Genomic DNA, 26,855 nt, shown 5'->3' on the forward strand with positions numbered 1-26,855 from the left:
CCTTCTATATAATCAAGGTTCATTCTATTTTTAGACAATGGTATGGAGTTTAGAAATATATTTTGTCACACAATCTGATTTCTTTATCACTGGTCATCAGGCATTATAATAAAAACCAAGAGTATCTATTGGCTGGACTTTTACATACAAAACCGGAAGACAGGGGCAGGATCTCTGTCTCTTTTACAGCAACTTTTAAAGTCAATTGTCTTTTTATCACAAGCGAAACTGTGAGCAAAACTCTTTATTCCAATTTGCTAGGGAAGGTAAAACTAAGCTACCAAAACTGACTGGCCGTCTCCCAGGCATCCAGCTGGCCACTGCTATCCTAGCTCACAAACTCGCAGGTGTGGGAAATGATGTACTCTAGGGGTCCCCAAAACTAACTCTAATAGTTTCTCTTCAACATTTCAGAAGCTCTGTTTAACAGGATGCTTTAAAATCTGCACAGCCAATCAGAAGCCCTGCTGGGCAAAAGGCCCACCTAGCCCCACCCACTTTCTAAAAGCCCTTGCGGGTGCTAGAAAAAGTGTTGGTGGGGGTCATGATGCCCATGGGCACCATGTTGGGGACCCCTGCCATATTCCATTCATACCTTTGTAGTACCAGACAAAATATACAGTTGTCTGTCAGACAAACGGTTCAAAAGGTGCTCACTTTTTTTTTTTTTTGGTAAGCATTACAAGCTTTCAATATGCTGACAGTTTAAAGGAGATTCGTTTGAGCAAGAACCACTGCCCTTTGGCAAAAAACGCCATGCCTCCTGCCTCTCTGCAAGCCCGTGAAGCCTCGTGCACGGAGGAGCAGCGTGGCCTGGGAAAGCTGGCAGGGCTTTCCTAGATCAGCACGCACCGCATTCTCGCTCCCTTCAAAACTACAACCAAACATCAACCCCACTGCAGCTCTGCCTCCAAGTCATCTGCATCTCAGACATGGGCAATGGCTGGAGAAATCAGGAGGTCAAACTTGATCAGCGGTCTGGCGATCACCCGGACCTCCTCGCTGAGCGGGTTGGACTTCAGGTTCACACTCTGGAGAGCCTCCATGGAGGCTAGCTTCTCGACCGGGACCTCTGCAGCAAGAAGAAGGGAGAGGAAAAGGAGGCGCAGAATTAGCAGTCGCAAGAATGGATGCTAGGAGAACATCGATTTTGTAGACACAGAAGAGTTTCTAAAATAATGTAAAGTCATTAAATCTTCAGCCAGCCAAAAAGAAAAGAAAAAAGGAATGGGTTGAACAATTAACCAGATAGTTATTATTATTATTGTTGTTTCAATTTAATACCCCGCTCTCCCTGGCCGAGTCCGGGCTCAGAGCGGCTTACTGTAAGCTCTTGACCCATCGAACCAGAAATCACCACAGAGACAATCAGATTCCAAGCAGATGGCTTTACTGGTCAAATAGGCAATACAGTGCATTGAAGGCAAGATGACAGCTATGGTTTGTCTTGCCCGTTATTTGGAAATATAAGGCAGAGAAACGGCGGGAGATTACAAAGCATAAACAGAGCATTATTTCCCAGGAGTGGCATTCCCAGGCTTTGGTATGTGTAGCCGTCCTTGAAGTCTGGACGGTTCAGCAGAGAAACGAAAGGAAACATCTAAACCGAGATAACAGCCTGACATTTACAGAGGAATAAAACCCATTTAATCGATAAAACCTTTTAAAACAGCTTTTAAATAGCCCTAAAAGTCTCAAAAGGCCTGACTTGGATGGCCCAGGCTAGCCTGATCTCGTCAGATCTCAGAAGCTAAGCAGGGTCAGCCCTGGTTAGTATTTGGATGGGAGACCACCAAGGAATACCAGGGTTGCTGTGCACAGGAAGGCACTGGAAAACCACCTCTGTTAGTCTCTTGCCATGAAAACCCCAAAAGGGGGTTTCGGCTACGACTTGACGGCACTTTACACACACACACACACACACACAAGTCTCAAACCAATCCTAAAACTACTTTGGCGCTTCTAAATGTAGAAAGGTTTAACTAGGCGAATAGATGGAATTAAAATACTGTGACAGTGAGGGGGTTGGGGAAGCCAGCAATGATATATATGAAACTGTAGCTGGCCTCAACCATAAGCCTGGCGGAATAGCTCTGTTTTACAGCCCCTGCGGAACTCCTTAAGGTCCCGCAGGGCCCTGGTCTCACTCGAGAGGCTATTCCACTGAATAAGAATCAAGTTCTCAGAAGCAGTCATGCATGTAGAGTATGAGTCCATGGGGCCAGTTTTTAGACTGGCACATCTGCAGCAAGAAAGGGGAGGCGGTGCAGAATTAACAATCGCAAGAATAGATGCCAGCAGAGCATCAGCTTTATAGAAACAGAAGAATTCCTAAAATCACTGACATCCCACATTAAATCCCCAGCTTAAAAAAAAAAAGCGACATTGGGTTGGACGGATGACCAAATGTTCTCAGAAACAGTCCCGTATTTAGAGCACGACTGCTTAAGAACTACAAGCCAGAGACTTGGGCAAAATTATAATCCCACGCAACACTGTTGCTACGAAGCAATGAAATGTGAAGTTCTAAACAAATGTAATCAATGGTGATATATATTTAATGAAGCTATGCACATATCCATATTTATGAATAGTATTCAAAAGACGGAATAATTCCTTTTTTCCCCCTTTTGTCCGGGAAACCAAGGACATCCTTAAACAATGAAGATGTTTTAAAAAATATATGTAATTCAACAAATAAAACACATCACAAGTATAAATGTCAGGAGAGCGAATGCATTCAGATGTCGTGCTAAAGCATGGTTAAACTCCAGCTTGTCGCAACAGGTACAAATGCAGCTTGGCTGTCATGTCCCCTGGTTTCTCCCACCACAAAAAGAAGAATGACAGAAGGTTTCTGGCCTTCAAGATCCATTTGAGTGTGATGTCCAAACACATGAGTTGGTGCTCTTAGCCCCCACAAAACTGGGCTGGGCTTGTGCAGGAGGGCAGACAATTCGCCCAGTTGCTCGCATTTGGATGTCACTATCAAGTGAAGTTTGTATGCAATCTGTGCTCCATGTGAGAAGGAAGGGTGGAGTTAGAGGAACATATGGGCGAGTTGGTGTGTGTGGTGAATGTGGGTTGGCTCCCCCATGCTCTTTGATAGGGGGCCTACAAATCTAGACTGAGTTTGGTAACGACTGTTGTTTCTTATAGCCATAAGGATTGGTTTCCTGCTCCTCTTTCGCTTCTCTTGACTAGGCCTTAAAAAAAGGTAAAGGTAGTCCCCTGTGCAAGCATCGGGTCATTCCTGACCCATGGGGTGATGTCATATCCTGACATTTACTAGGCAGACTTTGTTTACAGGGTGGTTTGCCAGTGCCTTCCCCAGTATCTACACATTACCCCCAGCAAGTACTCATTTACTGGCCTCAGAAGGATGGAAGGCTCAGTCAACCTTGAGCCGGCTACCTGAAACTGACTTCCGTCAGTATCGAACTCAGGTCATGAGCAGAGCTTTTGACTGCAGTACTGCATCTTACCACTCTGCGCCACGGGGCACTGACTAGGCCTTACAGGGGAGGAATTGCAGACAGGACATTTGCGTGCTGCACCCCAGCATACAATGCAGTTGGTAAGCCTGAGTTGCTGGAGCCTGACAGCTGCTAAAATTAAATTTCTGGCCATTGATTTGACCTTGTACCTGTCTATGTAGACCTCTGCGCTTTAGAGGACCTCCTCTTTTTTAGCTTTTAGACTTGCATATATTACAATCATATTTGATTTTAAGTACATACTCTTTTTCATTTCCTAAGCCATTTGGTCTTTGTGGAACCTACCCGAAGCTCATATAGCAAGTGCGAAATGTTTAATCGATAAACACATTATCAGCATGAATGTGGCCCACTTTCTACTGGCAAAGTGGCAAAGTTCTCTACAAACCTGCAAGGAATACTGAGAATCCAGACAGAGAGAAATCATGAACAAAGTTTATTAAGGGGGGGGATGATAGAAACAACTGGACTGAAGAATTTGAACACTCAAGCAGTCAAAATAATATCAAGTATTCAATATAGGGGCCAAAACTAGAAAGTCTTCGTTAGGCGATAAACGTTCCAAACATAAACATACACCCAGTGCAACCTATACCATTCAAGAAGGGAGAGGCGAGAAGCCAGAGAGGTAGAGCAAGAGAGCAAAGCAGAGACTACCTATCTAGGCAGGTCCGATATCAATTTGATCTCCTATGCAGGGAAACTGATTTCTGAGGAACCAACGATCCAAAAATAATGATCATCCAGAGGAGAAGAGAGTCAAATCTGTCCTGGCAGGCAAAAGTTTAATTTGGGAACAGATTCTGTCTCCAGTTTTAGGCCCAGATCCTTGCTTTGAAACATATTCTTTTCTTTCCTAGTATGGAAATAGCAGGGACAAGACCAGCAGATATGCATGCCACCAGAATGGCCAAAGAGAAGGAGAAGAGAGATCCAGGGACTGATATTTCCAAATAAGGAAAGAGGGGAGGGCCTCCAGGTAAGAAGAGGTATGTTTGGAGGAAGTCTTGCTTATCTTATTGAATTAGGGTCGCCAACCTCCAGGTAATAGCTGGAGATCTGCTATTACAACTGATCTCCAGCCAATCAGTTCACCTGGAGAAAATGGCCACTTTGGCAATTGGACTCTATGGCATTGAAGTCCCTCCTCTCCCCAAATCTCACCTCGGGCTCCGCCCCCAAAATCGCCCGTTGGTGGTGAAGAGGGACCCGGCAACCCTATATTAAATAGGTTGGCAATTCAAACCATTTAATTGGTTCTTGTAGGTTATCCGGGCTGTGTAACCGTGGTCTTGGTATTTTCTTTCCTGACGTTTCGCCAGCAGCTGTGGCAGGCATCTTCAGAGGAGTAACACTGAAGGACAGTGTCTCTCAGTGTCAAGTGTGTAGGAAGAGTAATATATAGTCAGAAAGGGGTTGGGTTTGAGCTGAATCATTGTCCTCCAAAAAGTAACAAAGGTAATGTGCTAACCATTGTCCTGTAAGTATCAAGATAATGTGCTAATGAGGGTGTGGTATGTTAATATGGAACCAATGTATCCTGAAGTGATCTGTTAATGTGAGAAATCCAAAGCTAATCTGCATGGCTATTGTTGACTGTAGTCTTTGTTAGTCTGGAGGTTTTCAAGACAGGAAGCCAAGCCTTATTCATTCTTAAACTCTCTTCTTTTCTGTTAAAGTTGTGCTGATGTTTATGAATTTCAATGGCTTCTCTGTGCAATCTGACAAAATAGTTGGTAGAATTGTCCAGTCTTTCAGTGTCTTGGAATAAGACCCTGTGTCCTGTTTGTGTCAGTCCATGGCAACCCTATGCTCACAGCAGATGGGCTCATGCAAAGACAAGGTTCCCAACCTCAAAGAGAGGGGGAATAAAAGCTAAAATAAAGTCAGCTTGACAACAAATCCAAAACCATTACTTCAGAACTGATTTTCTAATATCCTTTCAAGGTATACTGCAAATATGCTGAGACCAATGAGACTGTTATCTGTGCAAAGAACAAAGACAGAAGTCTTTCCTTTTCACCCAAACTGACTTTTGGATCAAAAGTCCGGTTTCAGTAGCATTAGCACGTCTTGCCATGAAGTAAGAAGAAATGGTCACTTTATACCACACAATCCTGAGGGACTGATTGTTTTCTATGCAACTTCCATCTGTGTGTGTCATTAACAAGAGTGTGTGTGTGTGTGTGTGTGTGTGTGTGTGTGTGTGTTTGGAGTGGTGGTGGTGTAATTTTGCTTTTTCTCTTTAATGGTACACAGGTCTAAGGCCATCGCCCCACAGCCAGACATTAATTCTGTAAGGCTCATTTTGAAATGAGCTTTCATTAGCTCCTTGAAACTGAAAACTGCTCAAGAGCCGAATGAGTTCCATGAAATGCATTTTTCTTCTCTTGGCTTTGATCATCCCTCCCACACCCAAAATATATAATTAAAAGAAAGCAAAGATATGATTGGGGAGAGATGATGGCCTTTTATTTTGCCTTCAAAGTACAAACTTGCATATCCAGGCACAAAGCCCAGGGAGGTGGATGCTGGTCCTTCAGTACTTTCGCAGGAAATCAGACGGAAGGAGGCTGAGATAGTGTCTGTACAGAAAGAAATCCATAAATGCTTCCCCAAGGCTTGTGTCTCATTTGGTACTTATATTATGACTAATGCCATTCAAGTGGCATCCCAATGGCCTGCACATAATAAATCTGGATGTGGTGAATGGCATAAGTAGCAGATGAAATGACAGATTTCCTAGCGGTAACCAGGTCTATATTTCCTATTTAACTTTGTACAGGGCTTTCAGGGAAAATGACAAAAGAGATCTGAGTCTAGAATCCCTTTGACTCGCATCAACGGCTCTGACTATCTCTACTCCACAAGTTTTTCTCTTCCTTAAGACTACACAAAACGTAAACAGGCAGCCTACCCTTGAACTCACAGAGCTATTTGGGTGGATTGTTGTAGGACAGCCTGTCTCAAAAGACTCATTCCCGCCACAAAACTACTGACCTTGAGGGAGGGCTAGGCAAGGAACACGAGGAGCTAGAGATGCTCTCCATTCCACCTCCTGGATGGCTTTAAAAGGGGGTTAGACAGGTCTATGATGAGACATGGGGAACAAGCCCATCAACGATTTTTAGCTATGGTGACTACAAGGCAGGTCCATAGTTAAAGGCAGAAAACTGTGGCGTATCAGTACTAGGCCTCTATGCCCTGTTTCTTGGCCACATTATTCTGGACTAGATGGACCACTGGTCTAATCCATCAGGGCTCTTCTTACATTCCAGTTTCTTGTTCTAGGAAATCCCAGAAGCCCAGATTTTTTTTAAAAAAAGTTTTAAAATTAGATTTTAGGGAATACAGAAAATAGAGGGGAAACAGATAAAATGGGGATTTGAACATTTTTGAGCAGAGGTGGTTTGCCATTGCCTTGCTCTGCAGAGTCTTCCTTGGTGGTCTCCCTTCCAAGTACTGACCCTGCTTAACTTCTGAGATCTGATGAGATCAGGCTGTACCACGCCACCATCCCTCCTTAAGAGCAGTGGACTCTGATCTGGAGAACAGGGATTCCCCACTCCTCCACATGGGTGGCGGAGGCTAATCTGGTGAACTGGATGTGTTTCCCCACTCCTACACATGAAGCCAGCTGGGTGACCTTGGGCTAGTCACACTCCCTCAGCCCCACCTACCTCACAGGGTGTCTGTTGTGGGGAGGGGAAGAGAAGGTGATTGTCAGCCAGGTTGATTCTTCCTTAAGTGGTAGAGAAAGTTGCCATTTAAAAACCAACTCTTCTTTTTCTCCTACTGGGAGCTTTACAGTGCATCCTAAAAAGAGTTACAATTCTCTAAACTCACTGACTTCAATAGACTTAGAAGGGCACCACTCTCTTTAGCATTTATTGTAAAGCTGCCTTGACTATTTAACACTGCGTCCCATTCAGATTTCTTCAGTGGCATTCCCAGTACCCTCATTATGTATTTGAATGCAGCACTTTGCTTACCTGAACTCATGAAGCTGCTTGTCCTGAATCAGACCAGTGTGTCTCTCAAGGTTAGTATTGTCTAATCTGATTGGTAGCAGCTCTCTAGGGTTTGAGGTAGAAATTTTTCATATCACTTTGTAGCTGAGCCTTTTCACTAGAGAAACTAGGGATTGAACCTGGGACCTTCCGCATGCAAAGCCAGCATTCTACCACTGAGCTGCTTGGTCAAAAACAAATACAGATTAGCTGCAAATTCTAATGGCAGCCCTTCTGTGATTTAAACAAAGCTGCTGAAGCAACTAATCCTGCTTTGATCTCCTGTACTGGATGATTCATGAGCCTTGCTTGGGGGTTGGGGAATAAAAAGAATTATCTGTATCACTGCACTGTCTGGTTTTTTAAAAATCCAATACAAAATTAATTAACTCTGAAAAAAGCTTACCATTCTCTAACACTATAGTCTTGTCCCATTGATTATAGTACAATTTTCACAAGCGGTAGACTGTAGCATTAAAATAACAAAGTACATAAGAAAAAAAACCTTCATTATTCACAATTAAAGAGGGATTTTTGTTCACCATATAATGATACTAATTCCTGCCCCTACAGGAAATAACAACTACCCCAAAGTTAATTACCATTGCCAAAACTCCCAAGTTGTAGTAATTAGACCCTTGTAAAGTATGGAAACAAATTATGTTGTTAGTTACTACTATGGTTCTTATTTGGCCATGTAAACACTCCTAACAAGAATTAATAATAGCTCTGAGATAAACACAATATATGTATCTCTGTGTATGTGTATATCTTTTCCCAAAAAAAGAGGGGTATCTGTCAGCCCTTGGCCCACAGAACCAGAAATCACCACAAAGTCGTATAGAGTCCAAACAGGTGGATTTTACTGATCAAATAGGCATACAGTGCAAACGAATAAAATGACAGCTATGAAAGGCTCACTAGCTGGGAGATATTATAAGGCAGGAAAGGCGGGAGATTACACGCAGGAATACAGTTTCCCAGGAGCTGAGTTCCCAGGCTTAGGCTTAGGCATGCGACCTTGGGGGGCAGACAATACAGCACAGAGACAGAGGCAATAACGAAACCGAGATAGCAGCCTGACATTCTGCTCCCCTCAAGGCCCCCTCCCAGTTCGCAAGGGGGCTGGCCTGTTTGGGTAAGCAATGTGAAAGGCGTCAATGAGGTCGGGGGCGGAGACATCCCGTGCGCGCACCCATTCGTCATAGGCAGGGGGGAAATGTTTCCAACGAATTAGATACTGGAGAGTACCATGGTGAATACGGGAGTCAAGGATCTTGGAGACTTCGAAGTGTTCTTCCCCCCCCACCATGATGGGTTGCGCAGGCGGTGGGTCCGGATGCCACCGTGGAGAAGCAACATGGGGTTTGAGGAGGCTTATGTGGAAAACAGGATGCACACGCCTCAAAGATTTGGGGAGAGCCAGTTCCACTGTGACAGGGTTTATGACCCGAGTAATGGGGAAAGGGCCAATGAATTTGGCGCTGAGCTTATGGCACGGTTGGGTGGAACGGAGGTTTTTGGTGGAAAGGTAAACCAGAGCACCCACTTGCAGATCACCCCCGGGGGAGCGATGTTTGTCAGCTTGCGCTTTGTATTTACGTTTGGCCCGGTCGAGGTTGCTAACGAGCCAGGGCCAAGTGGTACGGAGGGCGTGTGCCCAGGAGGCAATGTCGGGGTTCCCCTCCCCCTCTACATCATCTGTAGGAACGATGGGACTGAAATCTTGTCCATACACAGCAAAAAACGGGCTAAAACCTGTGGATTGATGCATGGCATTATTGTAGGCATATTCTGCTAAAGGTAGCAGTTCCACCCAGTTATCCTGGTGGTAGTTAACATAACAACGCAAATAACATTCGAGTACAGCATTGACACGTTCAGTTTGACCATCGGTTTGAGGATGGTATGCACTAGACAATCCCTGTTCCACCCCCACCAACTTGAGGAAAGCTTTCCAAAACTTAGAAACGAAACCACTTCCGCGGTCACAAATTATTTTACGCGGAAACGAATGTAAACGAAATATATGCGTCACGAAGAGGCGGGCCAGTTTCTGAGCAGAGGGGATCCCTGCACATGGAATCAAATGTATTTGCTTAGAAAACAAATCAGTAACAACCCACAACACAGTTTTACCCCCACTGAGAGGGAGATCAGTCATGAAGTCCATAGCGATCACTTCCCAAGGTTTGCTGGGCGTTTCAAGAGGTTGTAGCAGTCCCGGGGGTTTGCCCTGCGATCGTTTCGCAGCGGCACAAACGGGACAGCTGCGGATGAAGGAGTCAATGTCGGAACGCATTCCCCCCCACCAGAACTGTCTGCGCAATAAGTGAAGGGTCTTCAGAAACCCAAAGTGCCCAGCTGTTTTGGCTCCATGAGCTAAATGTAAAACGTCCTTCCGGAGAGCTTTGGGTACATACAATTTTGAGTCTTTGTACCAGGACCCCCCTTGTTCCAAAACACCAGGAGGTAGGGTATGAGCGGAACGTTCTAAAAGGCACTGGTCCCGAAGGACAGTTAAAAAGGATTCGGAGATGGGGAGTTTGGAGGGAGCCCCCCCGTCGGTTCTGGAGATCTGAGAAATAGTTATAGGGCTAGTGCTTACGTGTGGCGGCGCGCAGACTGCAGGCGGCTGAGCGGTCGGAGGGGTAGGAGGGGCGGGAACTCCGGTCTGTTGCGGTGGCGGCTGGGCAGCCGGTTGGGCTGGCGGAGCTTGCGAGGTGTGTTGATGCTGGGATCGGGTTTGCACAGCCAGCATAGGTAGGGCCCCACGTTGCATAGGGGTGAACAGAGAGTTGGTGGGTCTTTCGAGTTTTACCGGATATTGTGGTAAACGGGAGAGGGCATCCGCGAGAACGTTCTGCTTCCCAGGGACGTGCTTCAGGGTGAAACGGAACTGAGCAAAGAACTCCGCCCACCGTTGTTGTTTCGCCGATAGCTTATGGGACCCCGTGAGGGCAGCTAGATTTTTGTGATCGGTCCAAACTTCAAAGGGTATTTTAGACCCTTCCAAGAATTGCCGCCATAAAGTCAGTGCATGATGAACTGCAGAGGCCTCTTTCTCCCAGATGGGCCAGTTTAATTGAGCGTGCGCAAATTTTTTTGAAAAGTAAGCGCAAGGGTGAAGAAGACCGTCCGGTCCTTGCTGGAGGAGAGCCCCTCCCATGGCTACATCGGAAGCATCGACTTGCACAATGAACATTTGATTTGGGTCTGGGTGCCGTAGCACCGGCTCCGAAGTGAAGAGGCGTTTGAGGGCCAGAAAGGCGGCTTGGCATTGCTCAGTCCATAGGATCTTTGCGGAGGGCAAGGCAGCCGAGCTTACTTTTCCTTTAGTTTTCAGCAGGTCCGTAATGGGTAGAGCCACTTGGGCGAAGTTAGGGATGAATCCCCGATAGAAGTTTGCAAATCCCAGAAATTGCTGTACTTGCTTACGGTTGGTGGGGGGAGTCCAATCGAGGACGGCTTGGACTTTGGCGGGGTCCATGCGAAGACCTTGGTGGGAGATGATGTATCCCAAAAACGTGAGTTTGCTTTGGTGAAATTCACACTTAGCTAGTTTAGCGAACAGTTGATGGTTACGCAGGCGTTGTAGAACTTCTCTGACCAGAGTCACATGCTCGTCCATAGTTTTCGAATAAATGAGAATGTCATCTAAGTAGACCACCACCCCACGATATAGAAGGTCATGTAGGATTTCATTGATGAGTTGCATGAAGACCCCCGGGGCCCCTTTTAATCCGAACGGCATTACAAGGAATTCATACATTCCGAAACAGCTAGAGAAGGCAGTGAGGTGTTCATCTCCTTCGCGGATACGGACTCGGTAGTAGGCTTCCACCAAGTCTAATTTAGAGAACACACGGCCTTCCTGTAATTGTCCCAAAATATCCGATATTAATGGGATAGGATAGGCGTTGGTCTGGGTAACCGCATTGAGCTTTCTGAAGTCAATGCACAGGCGAAGGTCGCCCTCTTTTTTCCGGACGAAAAACGCGGGGGCCGAGTTTGGGGCATTCGAAGGGCGAATGAACCCTCTGGCGAGGTTTTTGTCCAAAAAGTCCCGGAGGACAGTGCGCTCGGAAGCGCTCATAGGGTAAATCTTACTTTTGGTTAATGTGCAGTCCTTTACTACTTCAATCGCACAGTCTGAGGCCCGGTGGGGGGGTAAGGCATCACATTCCTTAAGGTCGAAGACATCTTCAAAGTCCCGGTATACAGCGGGTAGAGCCGGTGGTACTGGGGCAGTAGAGGTTAACGCTGGAACGGGCGGAAATGGCAGAGCAAAGTTTTGCCGATGCTGGTCGCAGGTGGGACTAGCGAAAGAAATAGTGTCTGTTTCCCAATCAATACTGGGACTATGTCCTTTAATCCAGTTAATTCCCAAGACCACTTCAAATCGGATAGGGGCTATAGTGAAGTCTATTTGTTCCCAGTGGGAACCAATTCCCATTGCCACCCCTATGGTGCGATGATCAACTGGACCCCCCTGGAATTGGCTCCCGTCCATTTGAGCAAATTGGACGGGGGCGGGTAAAGCCTCTGAGTCGGCTCTGAGGGCAGCAAACGTGGCTTCGCTTATGAGAGTGCGACAGCAACCGGAGTCAATTAGTGCTTTGACGGGGATTTGTGGACCTCCGTTAAGTTGTTGTAAAACTGCATCTACGTAGACGGTGGAGTCCACTTCTTTGATTTTGGTAGGAGCATTCGGTTTGATAGGAAGATCCTGAGAGGTCTGTGGAGATGCTCCATTCACCACAGACCGGAGCCGTTTTTTGACAAGTCGAGGGGAGATTCCAGGTTTAAGGCTGGAGAAATCCAAGGGTTTTCCTCATCCGAAGAGGGAAAGCTGTCCCCCAATGGGGCACTTGTAATCCGAGACCCGGCGGGGTCGTTGGAAGCAGGCAGGGAGGCTGGGTCCCCGGCATGGAGTGCAGAGGGTGTGGGCCTTCCCGGAGCTGCGCTGCGGGTGGCCGCGGTGCCTCTGCGTGGTGGACGACCTCGGGCGCGGGTTGTCGTGCTGGGACGAAATAATTCCTGGCGGCGTGGGCAAACGGCTGCAAAGTGGCCCATTTCTCCGCATGTAAGACAGGCACCCCTCTGAAATCGGACTTCACGTTCCTGGAGCGGACGTGGGGGATTTCGTGGGACGAGCAGTGGTGCCTTGGGTTGAGGCTTTTGGGTGCCCTTCTCCTTGTGCTTTTGACGGACGAGAGAAATAAAGCGGCGGCGGCTTTCCACTTCCTCGGCTAATAGGATCCAGCCTTCGAGGGTATCGGGATCGCCCCGCATGTAAGACCAGTTCAGAATGTCAGGATGCAAGGCTTCCCTGAAATGATGGATTAGGGTGGTCTCGGGCCAACCTACAATTTTACTTGCCAGTCGCTGAAATTCATCGGCAAATTCCCGAACTGTAGCAGAGCCTTGTTTTAATTGTAAAAGTTCCGTTTTGGCTCTTTCTCCCAGGAAGGGGTCCTCAAACCTCCTTCTCAGGGCAGTCATGAAGTTGTTGAGGGAACGAATCGCACGAGAGCGGGTGTCAAACTGGAGGACCATCCAGTCAGCCGCTTTGCCTGTCAGGAGGGAAGCTACGTACCGCACCCGGCTATCTTCCGTGGGGAAAAGTTGACCTTGTTCTCGCATATAACTGTCCACTTGATGCAAGAAACAAGGCAAAGTCTCAAGAGATCCGTCATACGTAGTCCTCAATTTGAGTTGCTTCCAAGGGCCGGGCGCGGGCTGACCCGGTTGCACGGGTGGTCCGGGCAGAGGAGCAACAGGAGCTCCAGGAGGCAAGGGTGGAGCAGGCACATTAGCAGGTGGTTGCACGGGTGGTTGGAGCGGAGGAGCAACAGGAGCTCCAGGAGGTAAGGGTGGAGCAGGCACATTAGCGGGTGGTTGTACGGGTACCGCCTGACCCGGTATCGGAACGGGCTGTCTCTGAGCTATCAGGGTTTGTTGTAATTGCCTGTTCTCGTGAAGCATAAGTTCCATTACTTCTTGGAGTTGATCCACACGGTCGGAGAGCTCCCGATTCTGGGCTCGTAAAAGATGAACCTCCTCACTTGGGCCCCCAGTAAGATGAGGCTTACTGGTTCGGAAGCTCGTGGCCCATTGAGAGCTATCCCCATATAAATCCTCGTCTTCAGACTCATCTGAGTCTCGACGTCGGTCAGCCAAACGGCGTGCGCGTTGGGTCGTACGCGACGGGACAAACGCCGGGGAAAAGGTGAGACCTGATAGTCCCAGTACATAGTCCTTGGGGCGCGTGTCCACGTTCGCCTGATTCCTTGCTGCAGCCGCCCTGGCTGCTTCCGCCGCCTCTCTCTCTCTTGCGACCCTAGCCGCTTCGGCGGCTTGCTGATCCGCAAGAACTTTGGCGTTCTCAAGTCTTAGGGCAGCCTCTGCCGTAATGCGCGGCAAAAGTTCTGTCTCGAGGAGCAAGAGTATGGGGTCAGGTTCCCCGCCCAGCAGAGGTTGTACTCGAACCGCCAGTGCGGATGCCTCGGCTCCAAACGTCGGGGTCAAAACTTGAGCCAAGGTGGCTACCGGGGTGTCCTTTGTACATTCCACAAGGAGAAGAGCGGTGCTAATAGCGACTCGCTTGGCCTCAGCCTGGCAGCTGGCCGCATCCGGGATCAGGGAAAAACCCTCCGGTGGGGCTCCCGCCATGGTAGAAAGAGTTTGTCGAGAAATAAGATTATCCAGAAGTCCAGTTAATATTTGTAAATCCTCAGTCGCCAATCGGGCATCGTCCAGTAATTGATCCAAGTCCTGAAGATCTAAACGAGCATCAGTATCCTCCGATGTTAACATCCAGAGACGTCCTGTAAGAGATTGCCACTGCGCGTGTACCAGTCCCCTCAAGCGGCAAACCTCTCGGTTCGTCCGGAAAAGTTCAGCAATTAAGTCTTGTAACAGAGTAGGGTCCTCTGAGAAGGGCTCCAGGGTAGTAGATCACCTGGAGAGCTGCATAGCTCCCATCCAAGTGGCAGGCGAACCCCCCTGGGTTCCAGCCTGGCTAGGAGAACGGTGAAGATGTGAGATAGCTGTCATAATGTCAGCCCTTGGCCCACAGAACCAGAAATCACCACAAAGTCGTATAGAGTCCAAACAGGTGGATTTTACTGATCAAATAGGCATACAGTGCAAACGAATAAAATGACAGCTATGAAAGGCTCACTAGCTGGGAGATATTATAAGGCAGGAAAGGCGGGAGATTACACGCAGGAATACAGTTTCCCAGGAGCTGAGTTCCCAGGCTTAGGCTTAGGCATGCGACCTTGGGGGGCAGACAATACAGCACAGAGACAGAGGCAATAACGAAACCGAGATAGCAGCCTGACAGTATCGAAAGAAATACTGACAACGGTTTGACTTCTTGTTGGATTAGGACTGCAACTCTACAGATTCACTTAGAAGTGAATTCCATTCAGTGCAACGGTATTTACTTCTAGGTGTACATGGATAGGAGTGGCTTGTAAGGCCCCCAAAACATGAAGCTGGTAGGCTTTCCGCTTCAAAAGGCATGAAATTGCAAGAACGTCACATAAGAACATAAGAAGAGCCCTGCTGGATCAAACCAGCGCTCCATCTGGTCCCCCGTCCTGTCCCACACTGTGACCAACCAGTTCTTCTGGAGATCCAACAACAGGGTATAGAGGCTGAGGCCTTCCCCTGATGTTGCTGCCTGGCACTGGCATTCAGAGGTCTATTGCCTCTGTGTATGGTGGTTTCCTTTAGTCACTTTGGCTAGTAGCTACTGATAGACCTATTGTCTAATCCCCTTTTAAAGCTGCCTGGGTCTGTGGCCATCATTACATCCTCTGGGAGCAAATTCCATGTTTTAATCACTTGTTGTGGAAAGAAGAACGAGATGAAATCAAGATAGCAGACAGTAAGGACCCAACAAAAAGGAAACAAAGAGGTTAGGTCACCTGTCCTAGCAGAACTCTAAGTAACCACATCATATATTCAAGGGGTCAAAAATTTATGACCCAGCCTCACTGACAATATGGCCAACATCACTTAGCCAGCTTGATTTTGAGAGCCAGCATGGTATAGTGGTTAAGAGCAGTGGTTTGGAGCGGTGGAGTCTGATCTGGAGAACCGGGTTTGATTCCCCACTCCTCCACATGGGTGGCGGAGGCTAATCTGGAGAGCTGGGTTTGTTTCCCCACTCCTACACATGAAGCCAGCTGGGTGACCTTGGGCGAGTCACACTCTCTCAGCCCTACCAACCTCATGGGGTGTGTGCTATGGGGAGGGGAAGGTGACTGTAAGCTGGTTTGATTTCCCTCCCTTAAGGGGCAGAGAAAGTTGGCATATAAAAACCATCTCTTCTTCTTTTTATTCTACTTAATGGTGGGAAGATGAAGAATCAAGAAAAGAGCACCAGATAACACAAATGAAAAATGGGGTATAAATATCTAAATTTTAAAAATCTTCATGTAGTTACTGGGCATTTTGCATGCAGATAAGACAGGACCATTTTGCCTGGATATTTTTAAAAAAACATCATAAAAAACAAATACTAGCTTCAGCATTCCACAGTCCACGTTTCGCTTTTCAGTGCCCCAAGCGTTGCTGTTTATATATTTTTCTTCCAGGCTCTAGATATATATCCCTTGCTTTCCCCTCACCTTCCAACTATTAGAGGCCATGTCCTTTAACTCGGCCAACAGGCTGCTTCTCAGAAACAGCCGCTATTTCATGCTGAAGCTAGTGAAGCACATTGCAATTGGCTGCTGACAACCCATCCTTTGTAAAGCTGATTGCTTGAAAATGTTCAGAGATGATCTGCTGAGATTCCCTCCCAGTGGGAGCTAATGGTCTGCAGACAGCATGCAGGAAAAACACGTGCTTTGGAGTTTGAATGTACATAAACAGAGAGGCAGCGAAGAATTTCAAGCTGCACTTGGTTGAACCAGAGGGTTGAGCCTTCCGGGAGAGAAGAATTCTTGGTCTGCTCTGAAGAGCTTGCCGGCTTCCCAAAGGCTCTGCCTATACTTCTGTAAATATTACAAAGGCAGAAGAAGTGTTTACTGCTTTCTTTGCCAAAGAAAACAAAATCCCCACGGGTGCTGCCCTACAAACTTCTTCTCACCACTTAAGGAAGTGCAAAACAGATACCTTCATTTTCTTGACACGTTCACTTTTAGGCTGCATCCATAATTTTTTCCCTCTGCCTTGGCTTCCTAAACACAGCAGCGAAATCTTTGGAGCATCCACCCCCCAGGCTTTTCTTGTCCACAATACATTCTTTCTCAAAGTTGTTTTTGGTATGGTCTTTCTAGAAAGATTGCCCTCTAAGTGCACCAGCAGGCAGTCTAGATGGGAAGGAGCCCGTTTAAAGCCCTGACCACATTCATGCTGCTTTCCTTGCCTCGGGCCTTGTGGCTGCCCATACCAACCGAGGGCTTTCTCAGGCTTTTAAAAAACCCTCTGGTAATTGCTATTAATAACATCATATTTTCCATTGCGACAATATACAGCAGCAGGAAAAGAAGAAGACCCAACAAGAGATGGATCGACTCAATAAAGGAAGCCACAGCCTTCAATTTGCAAGATCTGAACAAGGCTGTCAAAGATAGGACATTTTGGAGGACTTTCATTCATAGGGTCGCCATGAGTCGGAAGCGACTTGACGGCACTTCACACACACAATATACTACTGTGACGGACTAAGGCTTAATATCTGTCGGTGACTGTAAGTAGGGGGAGCTTAAGGGAAGAGACTCTGAGCTGCTGGGAGAGAAGAGGTCTTCTACTCTGGGTTCGGGTGTGATAGGTTGTGCCTGCTGTGACTGGGGCAAAAACCTGAAGGGTGACGAAAGAGAGAGTTTGGGGAGAAAGGTCCCTACTCTGGTCACTGAGGGGAGGAATATTCTCTGGGGAAGGGGGTATTCCTGGCCCAAACATTGCGTGAAAATGACTTTAAGTGCTGTGAAGTAATTCCACAGAGAGAAAGGAGAAGGGAGAATCTCCACATTTCCTAGTTTGAGGCACTAGAGTGTGCACATGAACCTCTGTGTGCAGGTTATTGGACTAAGCTACCTTAAAGTGTTGGAACCCTAACGCCTCCTAGATACTAGTGTGACATTCTAATCACTACACAACACTGGCTCTGGGCACGCCCAGAGACATGAGCAGAGGTGATCTTGATGCGGGAGTCACAGCTTAGTTGGGAGGACTATCTCGGTAGGTAGGCTTGCCAGGCCCTGTAGCTCCACCGGCGGAAGCTTTCTGGGGCTGTGGCTGCGGTGTGAGATAGAGCCTTGGCTACTTACCGTGAAGGCTTCTTCTGCTCAGAGGGACGAAGGGCATCTTCAAAAGGGAAGAGGCATCTTCCTCTTAGCTCGGGAGGCAGGATTTAATATTTAAATTTTTTCTTTGACTTCAGAGGGTAAACGCCCCCTAGAGCCAGTTAAAAAACTTTCCAAGCCTTATAGAAGTGACTGAGAAAAATCTTGCAACAATTAGTTAACAGTAAACTGAGAACAGGTATCAGTAATAACATGGAAAAAACTTGGAGAGGAGTAATCAGTAAAGAGACTACTATATCAAGACATAACTGATAACATTAACTATGGAATGAACAGATACTAAGGTTAGAACGGACGTCTGGGCGGGCAAGATGCCCTTCGTCCCTCTGAGCAGAAGAAGCCTTCACGGTAAGTAGCCAAGGCTCTTTCTCGGCTCAGAGGGACAAAGGGCATCTTCAAAATGGGACATACAAGAGCAGTCCCCGCCCAGGGTGGGTCAGACGTCCTTTAATATGCTTTGCAACACTCGTCTACCGAATGCTGCGTCTGCTGAAGAAAATAGATTTAATTTGTATTGTCGAACGAAAGTCGACACCGACGACCATGTGGCTGCTTTACAAATTTCATCTATGGGAGCCTGTCTGTCGAAGGCGGTAGAAGTGGCCGCACTCCTGACCGAGTGTGCAGTTATGCCCCCTGGTACTGGTAATTTGCTTTCCATGTAAGCTGTTTTAATGCACATGGAGATTGTGCGGCTGATCGATGCCCTTGACATGGGTTTTCCTAATCTTGGTTGTGAGATGTTAATGAACAGGGCTTCTGATGTTCTGATACTCTCTGTTCTGTATATGTAAATGTGAATGGCCCTCCTTACGTCTAGTGAGTGCCAAGTCTTCTCCTTTGGTGTCTTTGGATTGGGGCAGAATGAAGGCAGGACTATGTCCTGCTCTCTGTGGAATTTTGTATTACACTTAGGTAAAAAGGAGTGATCATGTCTGAGGACTACCTTGTCCTTGTGAAAGGTGATAAGACCTGGGCGGACCGATAAGGCTCCTATTTCAGATACTCTACGCGCTGATGTTATTGCAGTCAAAAATAACACTTTCATCCTAAGCCATTTGAACCCAACTTTGGTGAGAGGTTCAAAAGGAGGTTTGGTGAGTGCGGTTAGGACTGTGTGTAGGCTCCAGGTAGGGAACCTGTGTCTTACCGGTGGGTTGATAATGTTTAACCCTCTAAAGAATAATTTGATGTGTGGGTGATTGGATAACCTGTAACCTGCCACCCTTGGAACGATGGTGGCTACAGAAGCTAGTTGTCTGTGCAATGTAGATGTGGCTAAACCCAACCTTTGACCCTCCTGCAAGAAGGATAATATACCCAGTGTAGTCGGTTTGAGTGGGTTAAAACCTTTACGCCTGCACCACCTAGTAAAGGCCCTCCAAGATGAATTATAGATTCTTTGGGTGGAAGGTTTGCGTGCGGCTTGTATAGTATTAACTATTTCCTCGCTGTAACCTAAGTTGTAGAGTCTCCTCCGTTCAATGCCCATACGGTCATTTTGTACCATCCTGGATTGGGATGGCATACGGGTCCCTGTAACAGTAGGTCTTGTCTGTCTGGAATCCTCCAGAAGTTGTTGTGAGACATTTGTACTAGTGTCGGGAACCAGGGTCTTCTGGGCCAATAGGGGGCTACGAAAATCACGTGTGCCTTCAATGTTTGTATTCTCCTCAGTACTCTTGGTATGAGAGGTAGAGGAGGGAAGGCATATAGCATCCCCTTGGGCCATGGAGCCGTTAGAGCATCCGTCTGTTCCGCCCCTTGTTGTGCAAACCTGGAATAGAACAGAGGTAGTTGGTGATTCAGATTGGAGGCAAATAGGTCTATTGCTGGAGTTCCGAATCGTTGTGTGATGGTCTGGAATATGTCTGGGTGGAGGGACCACTCTGCTTCGCTGATGGTCTCCCTGCTGAGCCAATCTGCTTGGACATTCGTGATTCCCTGAATGTGTTCTGCTTGAAGAGAGGCTAGGTTGGACTCTGCCCAGTTTAATATTTTCAGGGCCTCCTTGTGTAGGGTTGATGATCGTGACCCTCCCTGTTTGTTTAAATGTGCCTTTGCGGCCACATTGTCTGTTCTTATTAGAATGTCTTTCCTCGAATCAGTGTTGTGAAACTTTGGAGAGCTCTGAATATTGCTCTTATTTCTAGTGCGTTTATGTGTAATTTTTGTTCCTGGTGAGTCCAACTGCCTTGCGCTATGTGTTCGTGAAGGGTTGCTCCCCACCCAGTTGTGCATGCGTCTGTGTAAATTTGTTCTGGTATTGGGAGGATAAATCTGAGACCTTTTGAGAGATTGTCCCTTTGTGACCACCACAGTAGGCTGTGTTTGACTTCTTTGGGAAGTAGAGTGTTTAGGTCTCGCTTCCTTTGAATGTCCCTCTGATAGGGTCTGAGAAACCACTGTAGGGGTCTCGAGTGTAGACGAGCCCATTGTATGGTGGGGATGCAAGCTACCATGTGTCCCTGCAATTTGGCAAGAAACATGAGTTTGGATTGATGTGAATTGTATGCTTTCTTGGCCAGAGAAGAAATAAGGTTGATCTTTTCCTCCGTCAGGAATAGTTTGTTGTGCTGTGTGTCTATGACTACTCCTAGATGTTGTAGGTGTTGTGAAGGGCTTAACTTGCTCTTTTTGTAATTCACTATGAAGCCGTGTTTTGTCAGTTTGTCTAGTACTTGTCTTGTGTGTTGTAGACTTTGTTGTATAGAGCCTGCACATACCAGGATGTCGTCTAAGTAAGGATGAATGCGTATGCCCTCTTTGCGCAGGTCTGCCACCAACGTAACTAGTACTTTGGTGAATACCCTTGGGGCAGATGTTAACCCGAAGGGGAGGGCCCTGAATTGGTAGTGCGTCCCCTGATAGAGGAACCTCAGGAAGCATCGATGTTGTGGGTATATGAGTATATGCATGTAGGCTTCTGTGAGGTCTATGGACGTTAGGAAGTCCATTGGTCTCAATGCCTCTGAGACTGACTTCAGTGTCTCCATTCTGAAGCGCTTCAGTGGGATAAATCTGTTCAGAAACTTCAGATCTAATATGGCTCGCCAACCGCCATCTCTTTTGGGAACTGTGAAGAATACTGAATAGATTCCCAATGAGCGTTCCGATAGAGGCACTGTCTCTATCGCTTTGATATCTATTAGGTGTTGTATTGCCTCTGAGGTTCTTTGCAATTTGTCCTTGTTCTTGGGGGTTGGGGATGTCAATAGTCTGCTGCAGGTATGTGAGAGAACTCTATTTGATATCCCTGCGCTATTATGTTTTGTACCCACAAGTCTACATGAGGGGTTGACCATTGTGGGAGAAAATGACTGAGCCTGCCCCCTACAGGCTGAAGATCGGCGTCACTGTTTTGATTGTTGGCCGGATTTGTTCCCTTTATCACCTTGGAATGAGGAGAACTTTGAATTCCTATTAAATCTACCTCCTCTCCGAAAGGAATGACGGTTCTGGCGCCATTGGTTATTTTGACCCCATTGGTTTCTACGCTGGTCGGGTCTAAATTTATGTAGGGTATGGTAGGAACGAAAGGAGGAGGGATTGGAGGAGGTCTTAAAATCTTTGTGAAGAGACTTGGGTAATGCTTGCTTTTTGTCCTTAGTCTCCACTAAGATGGTATCCAATTTCTCTCCAAATAAGCGTTTGCCCTGATAAGGGTAGCCCATTAAAACTGATTTTGACCTGTGTTCTACCTGCCAGGGGCGGAGCCATAAGGCCCTTCTAGCCGCTGCTGAAGTAGCTAGAGCTCTAGCTGCATAAGCCATGGAGTCTAGGGTAGAATCGGCTAGGAAAGACACAGCCCTTAGGATTCTAGAGACACCTTCACAGGCCTGTCTTTCTTCCTGTGGAATAATTTGAGTTAACTTTCTGGCCCATATAATTGCTGCTCTCGAGACCAGAGCAGATGTAATTGAGGCCTTGATAGCCAAGGCGGAAGCCTCATGTGATTTTTTGCAGGCCAGCTCTGCCTTTCGATCTGCAGGATCTCTGATTAAGGCCTGGCCTTCTTCTGTGACTGTGTCTGAGGTGTGCAGTTTAGTTACTGGTGTCTCCACCGGGGGTACCCTGAGCATCTCAGAAGTGGCCTGATCTAAATTGTAAAATTTCTTTGATGTTATTGGGAACTGTTTGGAAGCCATTGGCTTGTCCCATTCTGACTTTATGAGAGAAATAAAATAATCCGGTACAGGTATCACTTTGTCTGGAATGTCATGCATATGAAAGAATTCTTTCATCCCCTTTTTTGTTTGAGTGACTGAGGAGTCAGTGTCATCCGAAAGATCAAGTGCTGCTAGAGTTTTAGAAAGCAGTAGAGGAAATTCCTCTGCATTGAACACTCTAGATTGTTTAGGCTGTTCAATTATGTCTTCCCCATCCGAACTGAACTCGCCCTCCTCTCTTTCAGCTTTCTCGTCAGCTGAAGATATTGATTCATCTCCCTCCTCCCCTTGCATAATTTGCTGCCCTGAGGAGTCTTTAAGGGCCGCCTTTGTGGGCCATCTACCGTCCCCAAGGTAAGGATAGCCAGCATTAGCTTGCTTTGGGCGCGCTCCCAAGGACTCATAGTCCTGCAAAGCCTGGGTTTGCCTGGCTGAAGAGGGGGGTGGATATATTGGCGGAGGAGGGGTTTGGACTGCTCTCAAGCCTTCAGTGAAGGCGTCCTTAATGAGAGCCGAGAGCTCCGCTCGAAGAAAGGCTAACCCGCCATCTTGGGAGAGGGGGGGGGAATCCTACCAGAAGTTGATGTCTCCGTCGACGCTTCACGTCCTTGAGAGAAAGGCGAGCCGCCAGAGGACGGAGCGTTAATAGGCAAAGGCGAGCCGCCAGCCTGCTGGATCTCACTTTGCATTTGCTGAGGAGGAGCGGCAAGAGCCGCTGTATCCCCCGCGGCGCTAACCGTAGCGGGAGTCCATCCGCTTCTTTTTGGCGCGCCTGCAAGTCGGGCGGCGTCTATGAGGCGTTTAGCGCGCTTGCCGCCAGCCGAGACGACCCTCTTGCGCTTGCCGCCGTCTCCGCCGCTTGTACCATTTTTCTTTTTTGATTTAACCCTCGAGTCAATAGATTGACTGGTGGAGGGTATGTTAGGATCCGGCACGGCCTTTAGTAGGCTAGGATCTAAATCGGCTGACGCTATATAGTCGTCTTCTTGCCGATCCGCCATCTTGTTTTGGCGGGAAGGAGCTCCCTGAACAATTTTTGCCCTTTGTCTACTAAGGTAGATAAGGGAAGACAGATAAGAAAAATATATATATAAGAAAAATAGCAATACAGGTAAGAAATGTAGAAATAGGACAGAGTAGTTAAGAAAGGCAAGGATAAAAGATTCGTTTTCCTTGAAGCTGAGAGCTGCGAAAGGCTGCTCTCCCGATAAGGCAGGAAATAGAACTGGCTCTAGGGGGCGTTTACCCTCTGAAGTCAAAGAAAAAATTTAAATATTAAATCCTGCCTCCCGAGCTAAGAGGAAAAGGAAACACCCATTTTGAAGATGCCCTTTGTCCCTCTGAGCCGAGAACTGCATGCGCGCCGCGCCTATGTCACTTCCGGGTTTACCCAGAAGCGACGTGGACGCTCTAGCTATCTTGGCTAAATCTTTTTATACAAGATTGCCAGAGTGTCCGCGTCACTTTCAGGTTTACCCGAAAGTGATGCATGCGCTTGTGTGTGCGCAAGTGCACGCAGTGCACGCCGGCCAACAGCTGGCCGTCGGGCAGCCCGGTGGATCAGCGGGGTTTTACCCGCCACCACTGGGCACTTGGCAACCCTATTGGTAGGAGAGACTTGCTTTGTTTTTAGACACCCCACTGGGGAGAAAAGTGGGATATAAATTAAACATATAAAATGAAAACTCCAAATTCTATATGGTTGTTTTCAGATGTCTTATGAAAACTCTGCTTTCCATTCATGATTTAACAGAGGCCTGTTGGTGAAAAGCCATACTTGTAGAGGAGATCAATGCAGCCAATGCCATGTTTATACAGTTCTTACTTAATGCACAGTGTTTACACTACTGGTCTTTTGTGGAGACTGGTGTTACACTGCCAGGTGAGCATGCCACACATATGTGCCAGTTCAGGAGACAGGAACCTTTTAAACATGGCAGTGGCTGCATGTTATTTCATGAAGCAAGGGCTTTTACCACTGCATGGCTAAACTGGATTTTATTTATATTGGGACTTACCCTGGCTAAGATGAGGAGATTAATCTCAGGATGAGTGCTAGCAAGACAATGCAGAGTCATGAATAAAATCAATGCGTAGCATGAAAAATATTTAAAGTGTCGAGGAAAGGGTTTCATGAAAAGAAAATTTTAAATGTTTGCAAAATGTTCTGGAGATAGCTGTACTTTAAGTGATGGGATCCTTCCAGATTAATGGGTGTAGTAGTAGAATTCACCCAGTATAAACCAATAATGTGATAGTTCTGTCAATAAATTCCTTCTGTGTATCACCTGAAGAAGACGAGTTCATTTTTGTACCCTGTTTTTCTCTATCTTTGAGGAATCTCAAAGCGGCTTACAATCACCTTACCGTCCCCTCCCCACAACAGACACCTTGTGAGGTAGGTGGGGCTGAGAGAGGTCAGAGAGAACTGTGACTAGCTCAAGGTCACCCAGCTGGCTTCATGTGGAGGAGTGGGGAAAACAACCTGGTTCTCCAGATCAGAGTTCACCGCTCTTAACCCCTACACCACACTGGCAGAATTTCATTCATTAGCCTTGGGCATGTCTAGTAACGACAGCAGCAAAGCAAAGAAATAAGACCTTGTGAATTTGCAGCCAGTCAGTAAATTGATTTTTTTGCAGTCAAAACAGCAGTTGCCCCTGCATTACAGTAATCTTCAAGGGTAGAAATGAGCTCAAAGTATACTGCTGATGCTTTTTTGTAATACACCTCACAGCATGTGCCAAAGATGGCCTTCCAAACCTTCTTTCACCTAGCAGGGGATAAATGATAGCCACATCAGTTTACCAACTGCGATAAGCACAACTGATTACCTTTAGAGAAACATAACTTATTTAACTCATTCTGTTTCAACTAAGAAACAAAACAAGTGTAACCCTTTGGCAAGAATCTTCCAGATCTGGAGAAACAAAATCTGCATTGCAAGAATTAGGTCCTCTGTGAAGAGGACAAGCTGAACGTTATTCTGAGGAAAGTGTTAGCGAACTCACTGGTGCCACTGTGATTAAAAAGCCCTTTCTGGATGGTACCTTTATTCATTTGCTTTGCTGCTGTCACTACTAGACATGCCCAAGACTAATGAATGAAGTTCTGCCAGTGTGGTGTAGTGGTTAAGAGCGGTGAACTCTGATCTGGAGAACCAGGTTGTTTTCCCCACTCCTCCACATGAAGCCAGCTGGGTGACCTTGGGCTAGTCCAATTTGGAAGCAAAGGCAGAGATAAACTTCAGTGCAGAAGCAACCTCCCCTGCTCATTACAGGGGAGTGGTTTCTGTGCTTCCCTTAACAGCTAGACACAGTGAAATTACTCTAGACTAGGAAGAGCTTGCCTCTCACTCACTACAAGAATAAAAATGCCGAAGAAGAAGAAAGAAGAAGAAAAAGAAAAAGAAGAGTTGGTTTTTATATGCCGAGTTTCTGTACCACCACAAGGGAGACTCAAGCCGGCTTACAATCACCTTCCCTTCCTCTCCTCACAATAGACACCCTGTGAGGTTGGTGGGGCTGAGAGAGTGTGACTCGCCCAAGGTCACTCAGCTGGCTTCATGTGTAGGGGTGGGGAAACACATCCAGTTCACCAGATTAGCCTCTGCCGCTCATGTGGAGGAGTGGGGAATGAAACCCGGTTCTCCAGATCAGACTCCACTGCTTCAAACCACCGTTCTTAACCACTACACCACGCTGGCTCTCGAAATAGATGGGTATCACCATTAGAACCAGCTCAACTGGGAATAAAAATTGATTTGTGCAAAATGGTTTTCCCTCCAATGCCCCTCCCCCCATTTATAATCTGCCCGTGGTGGAAATCCCATCAGGGCTTACCAAAATAAGTCATTTATAATGAATTCCTCTGCAGTGTTACTGCAGTCTAAGCCCACTGACTACAATGGACTTGGATAGCACGGAATGATGGAGTGAAAAGGCCTAAATGCTACTGTTATTTTAATTGAAGAGTACTTTAAAGATTCAACGTTCCAGAAAAAAACATCGTTCCAAAAAAAAAAAAAATGTTTCAGAAAAACTGTTGAGAAAGTGAAAACAACTGCATCAAGTAAAATGTTGACAACCTCTAGCAGCATGCATTAACCCCCTAAGATACTGTTTTAGTTTGCAAAAATGTTCTTCTTCTGCATGTTTCCCAAGGCTGTAGGCATTTCAGTCCTTGGGTCTGCTTTGTAAATGTGGAATCTCGTATCTGCATTCTGAGGCTTTTCAATACAGTTCCCTACACAGCGTCTCCTATGACTAATGTATAATCTCCGCCTTCTCAAATACATCTATCTTTGTATACTAATGAAAAACAAAATTCCTGCAAGCAGAATTATGCAAGGCTGAAGGTATAAATGCAAGCAGTTCGTGTAACATAGGCAAGACTTTGAATAGGATTTTTTTGAAATGTAGATTTGGACCCTAAGAACCAAGTACACTGCAAGAGTTTGTATTGGGCTCTTATGCACCTACTTGTGCAGTGGGAAATGCCATCAAGTTACAGCTGACTTATGGCAACCCAGTAGGGTTTTCAAGGCAAGAGACTAACAGAGGTGGTTTGCCATTGCCTTCTGAGATCTGAAGAGATCGGGCTAGCCTGGGCCATCCAGGTCAGGGCCCTTGGGCAAGAGCATTAGTATATCTTTGAATGTAGTTTTACTTTCCTTGCACAAGTTTCTAGTGAGCCATGCAAAGCTGTCACCTTCTACTTGCACAAGGGCATCTTTGGGCCCAACCTATAATCTGGATTGGCTTCAACCCAACCTAGTTTTCCTTCCTTAAGGTTTCTAATATAAAAAGGTAAAGGTCCCCTGTACAAGCACCAGATCATTCCTGACCCATG

At 46.7% G+C, this 26,855-nt stretch overlaps 1 protein-coding gene across 1 annotated transcript in view; it reads right to left on the bottom strand.

Annotated features, from left to right (window-relative positions):
• Positions 1-926: 926 nt before the first annotated feature.
• The window catches only part of LRRC20 (leucine rich repeat containing 20), a 122,764-nt gene continuing 96,835 nt past the window's right edge, over positions 927-26,855 (bottom strand). Inside the window, exon 4 of the mRNA XM_056850358.1 lies at positions 927-1,072. Within this exon, the coding sequence (XP_056706336.1) occupies positions 927-1,072 (146 nt within the window). The remainder of the gene's footprint in view (positions 1,073-26,855) is intronic.

This window comes from Euleptes europaea, chromosome 5, assembly GCF_029931775.1.
Source record: "Euleptes europaea isolate rEulEur1 chromosome 5, rEulEur1.hap1, whole genome shotgun sequence".
Taxonomy (NCBI): domain Eukaryota; kingdom Metazoa; phylum Chordata; class Lepidosauria; order Squamata; family Sphaerodactylidae; genus Euleptes; species Euleptes europaea.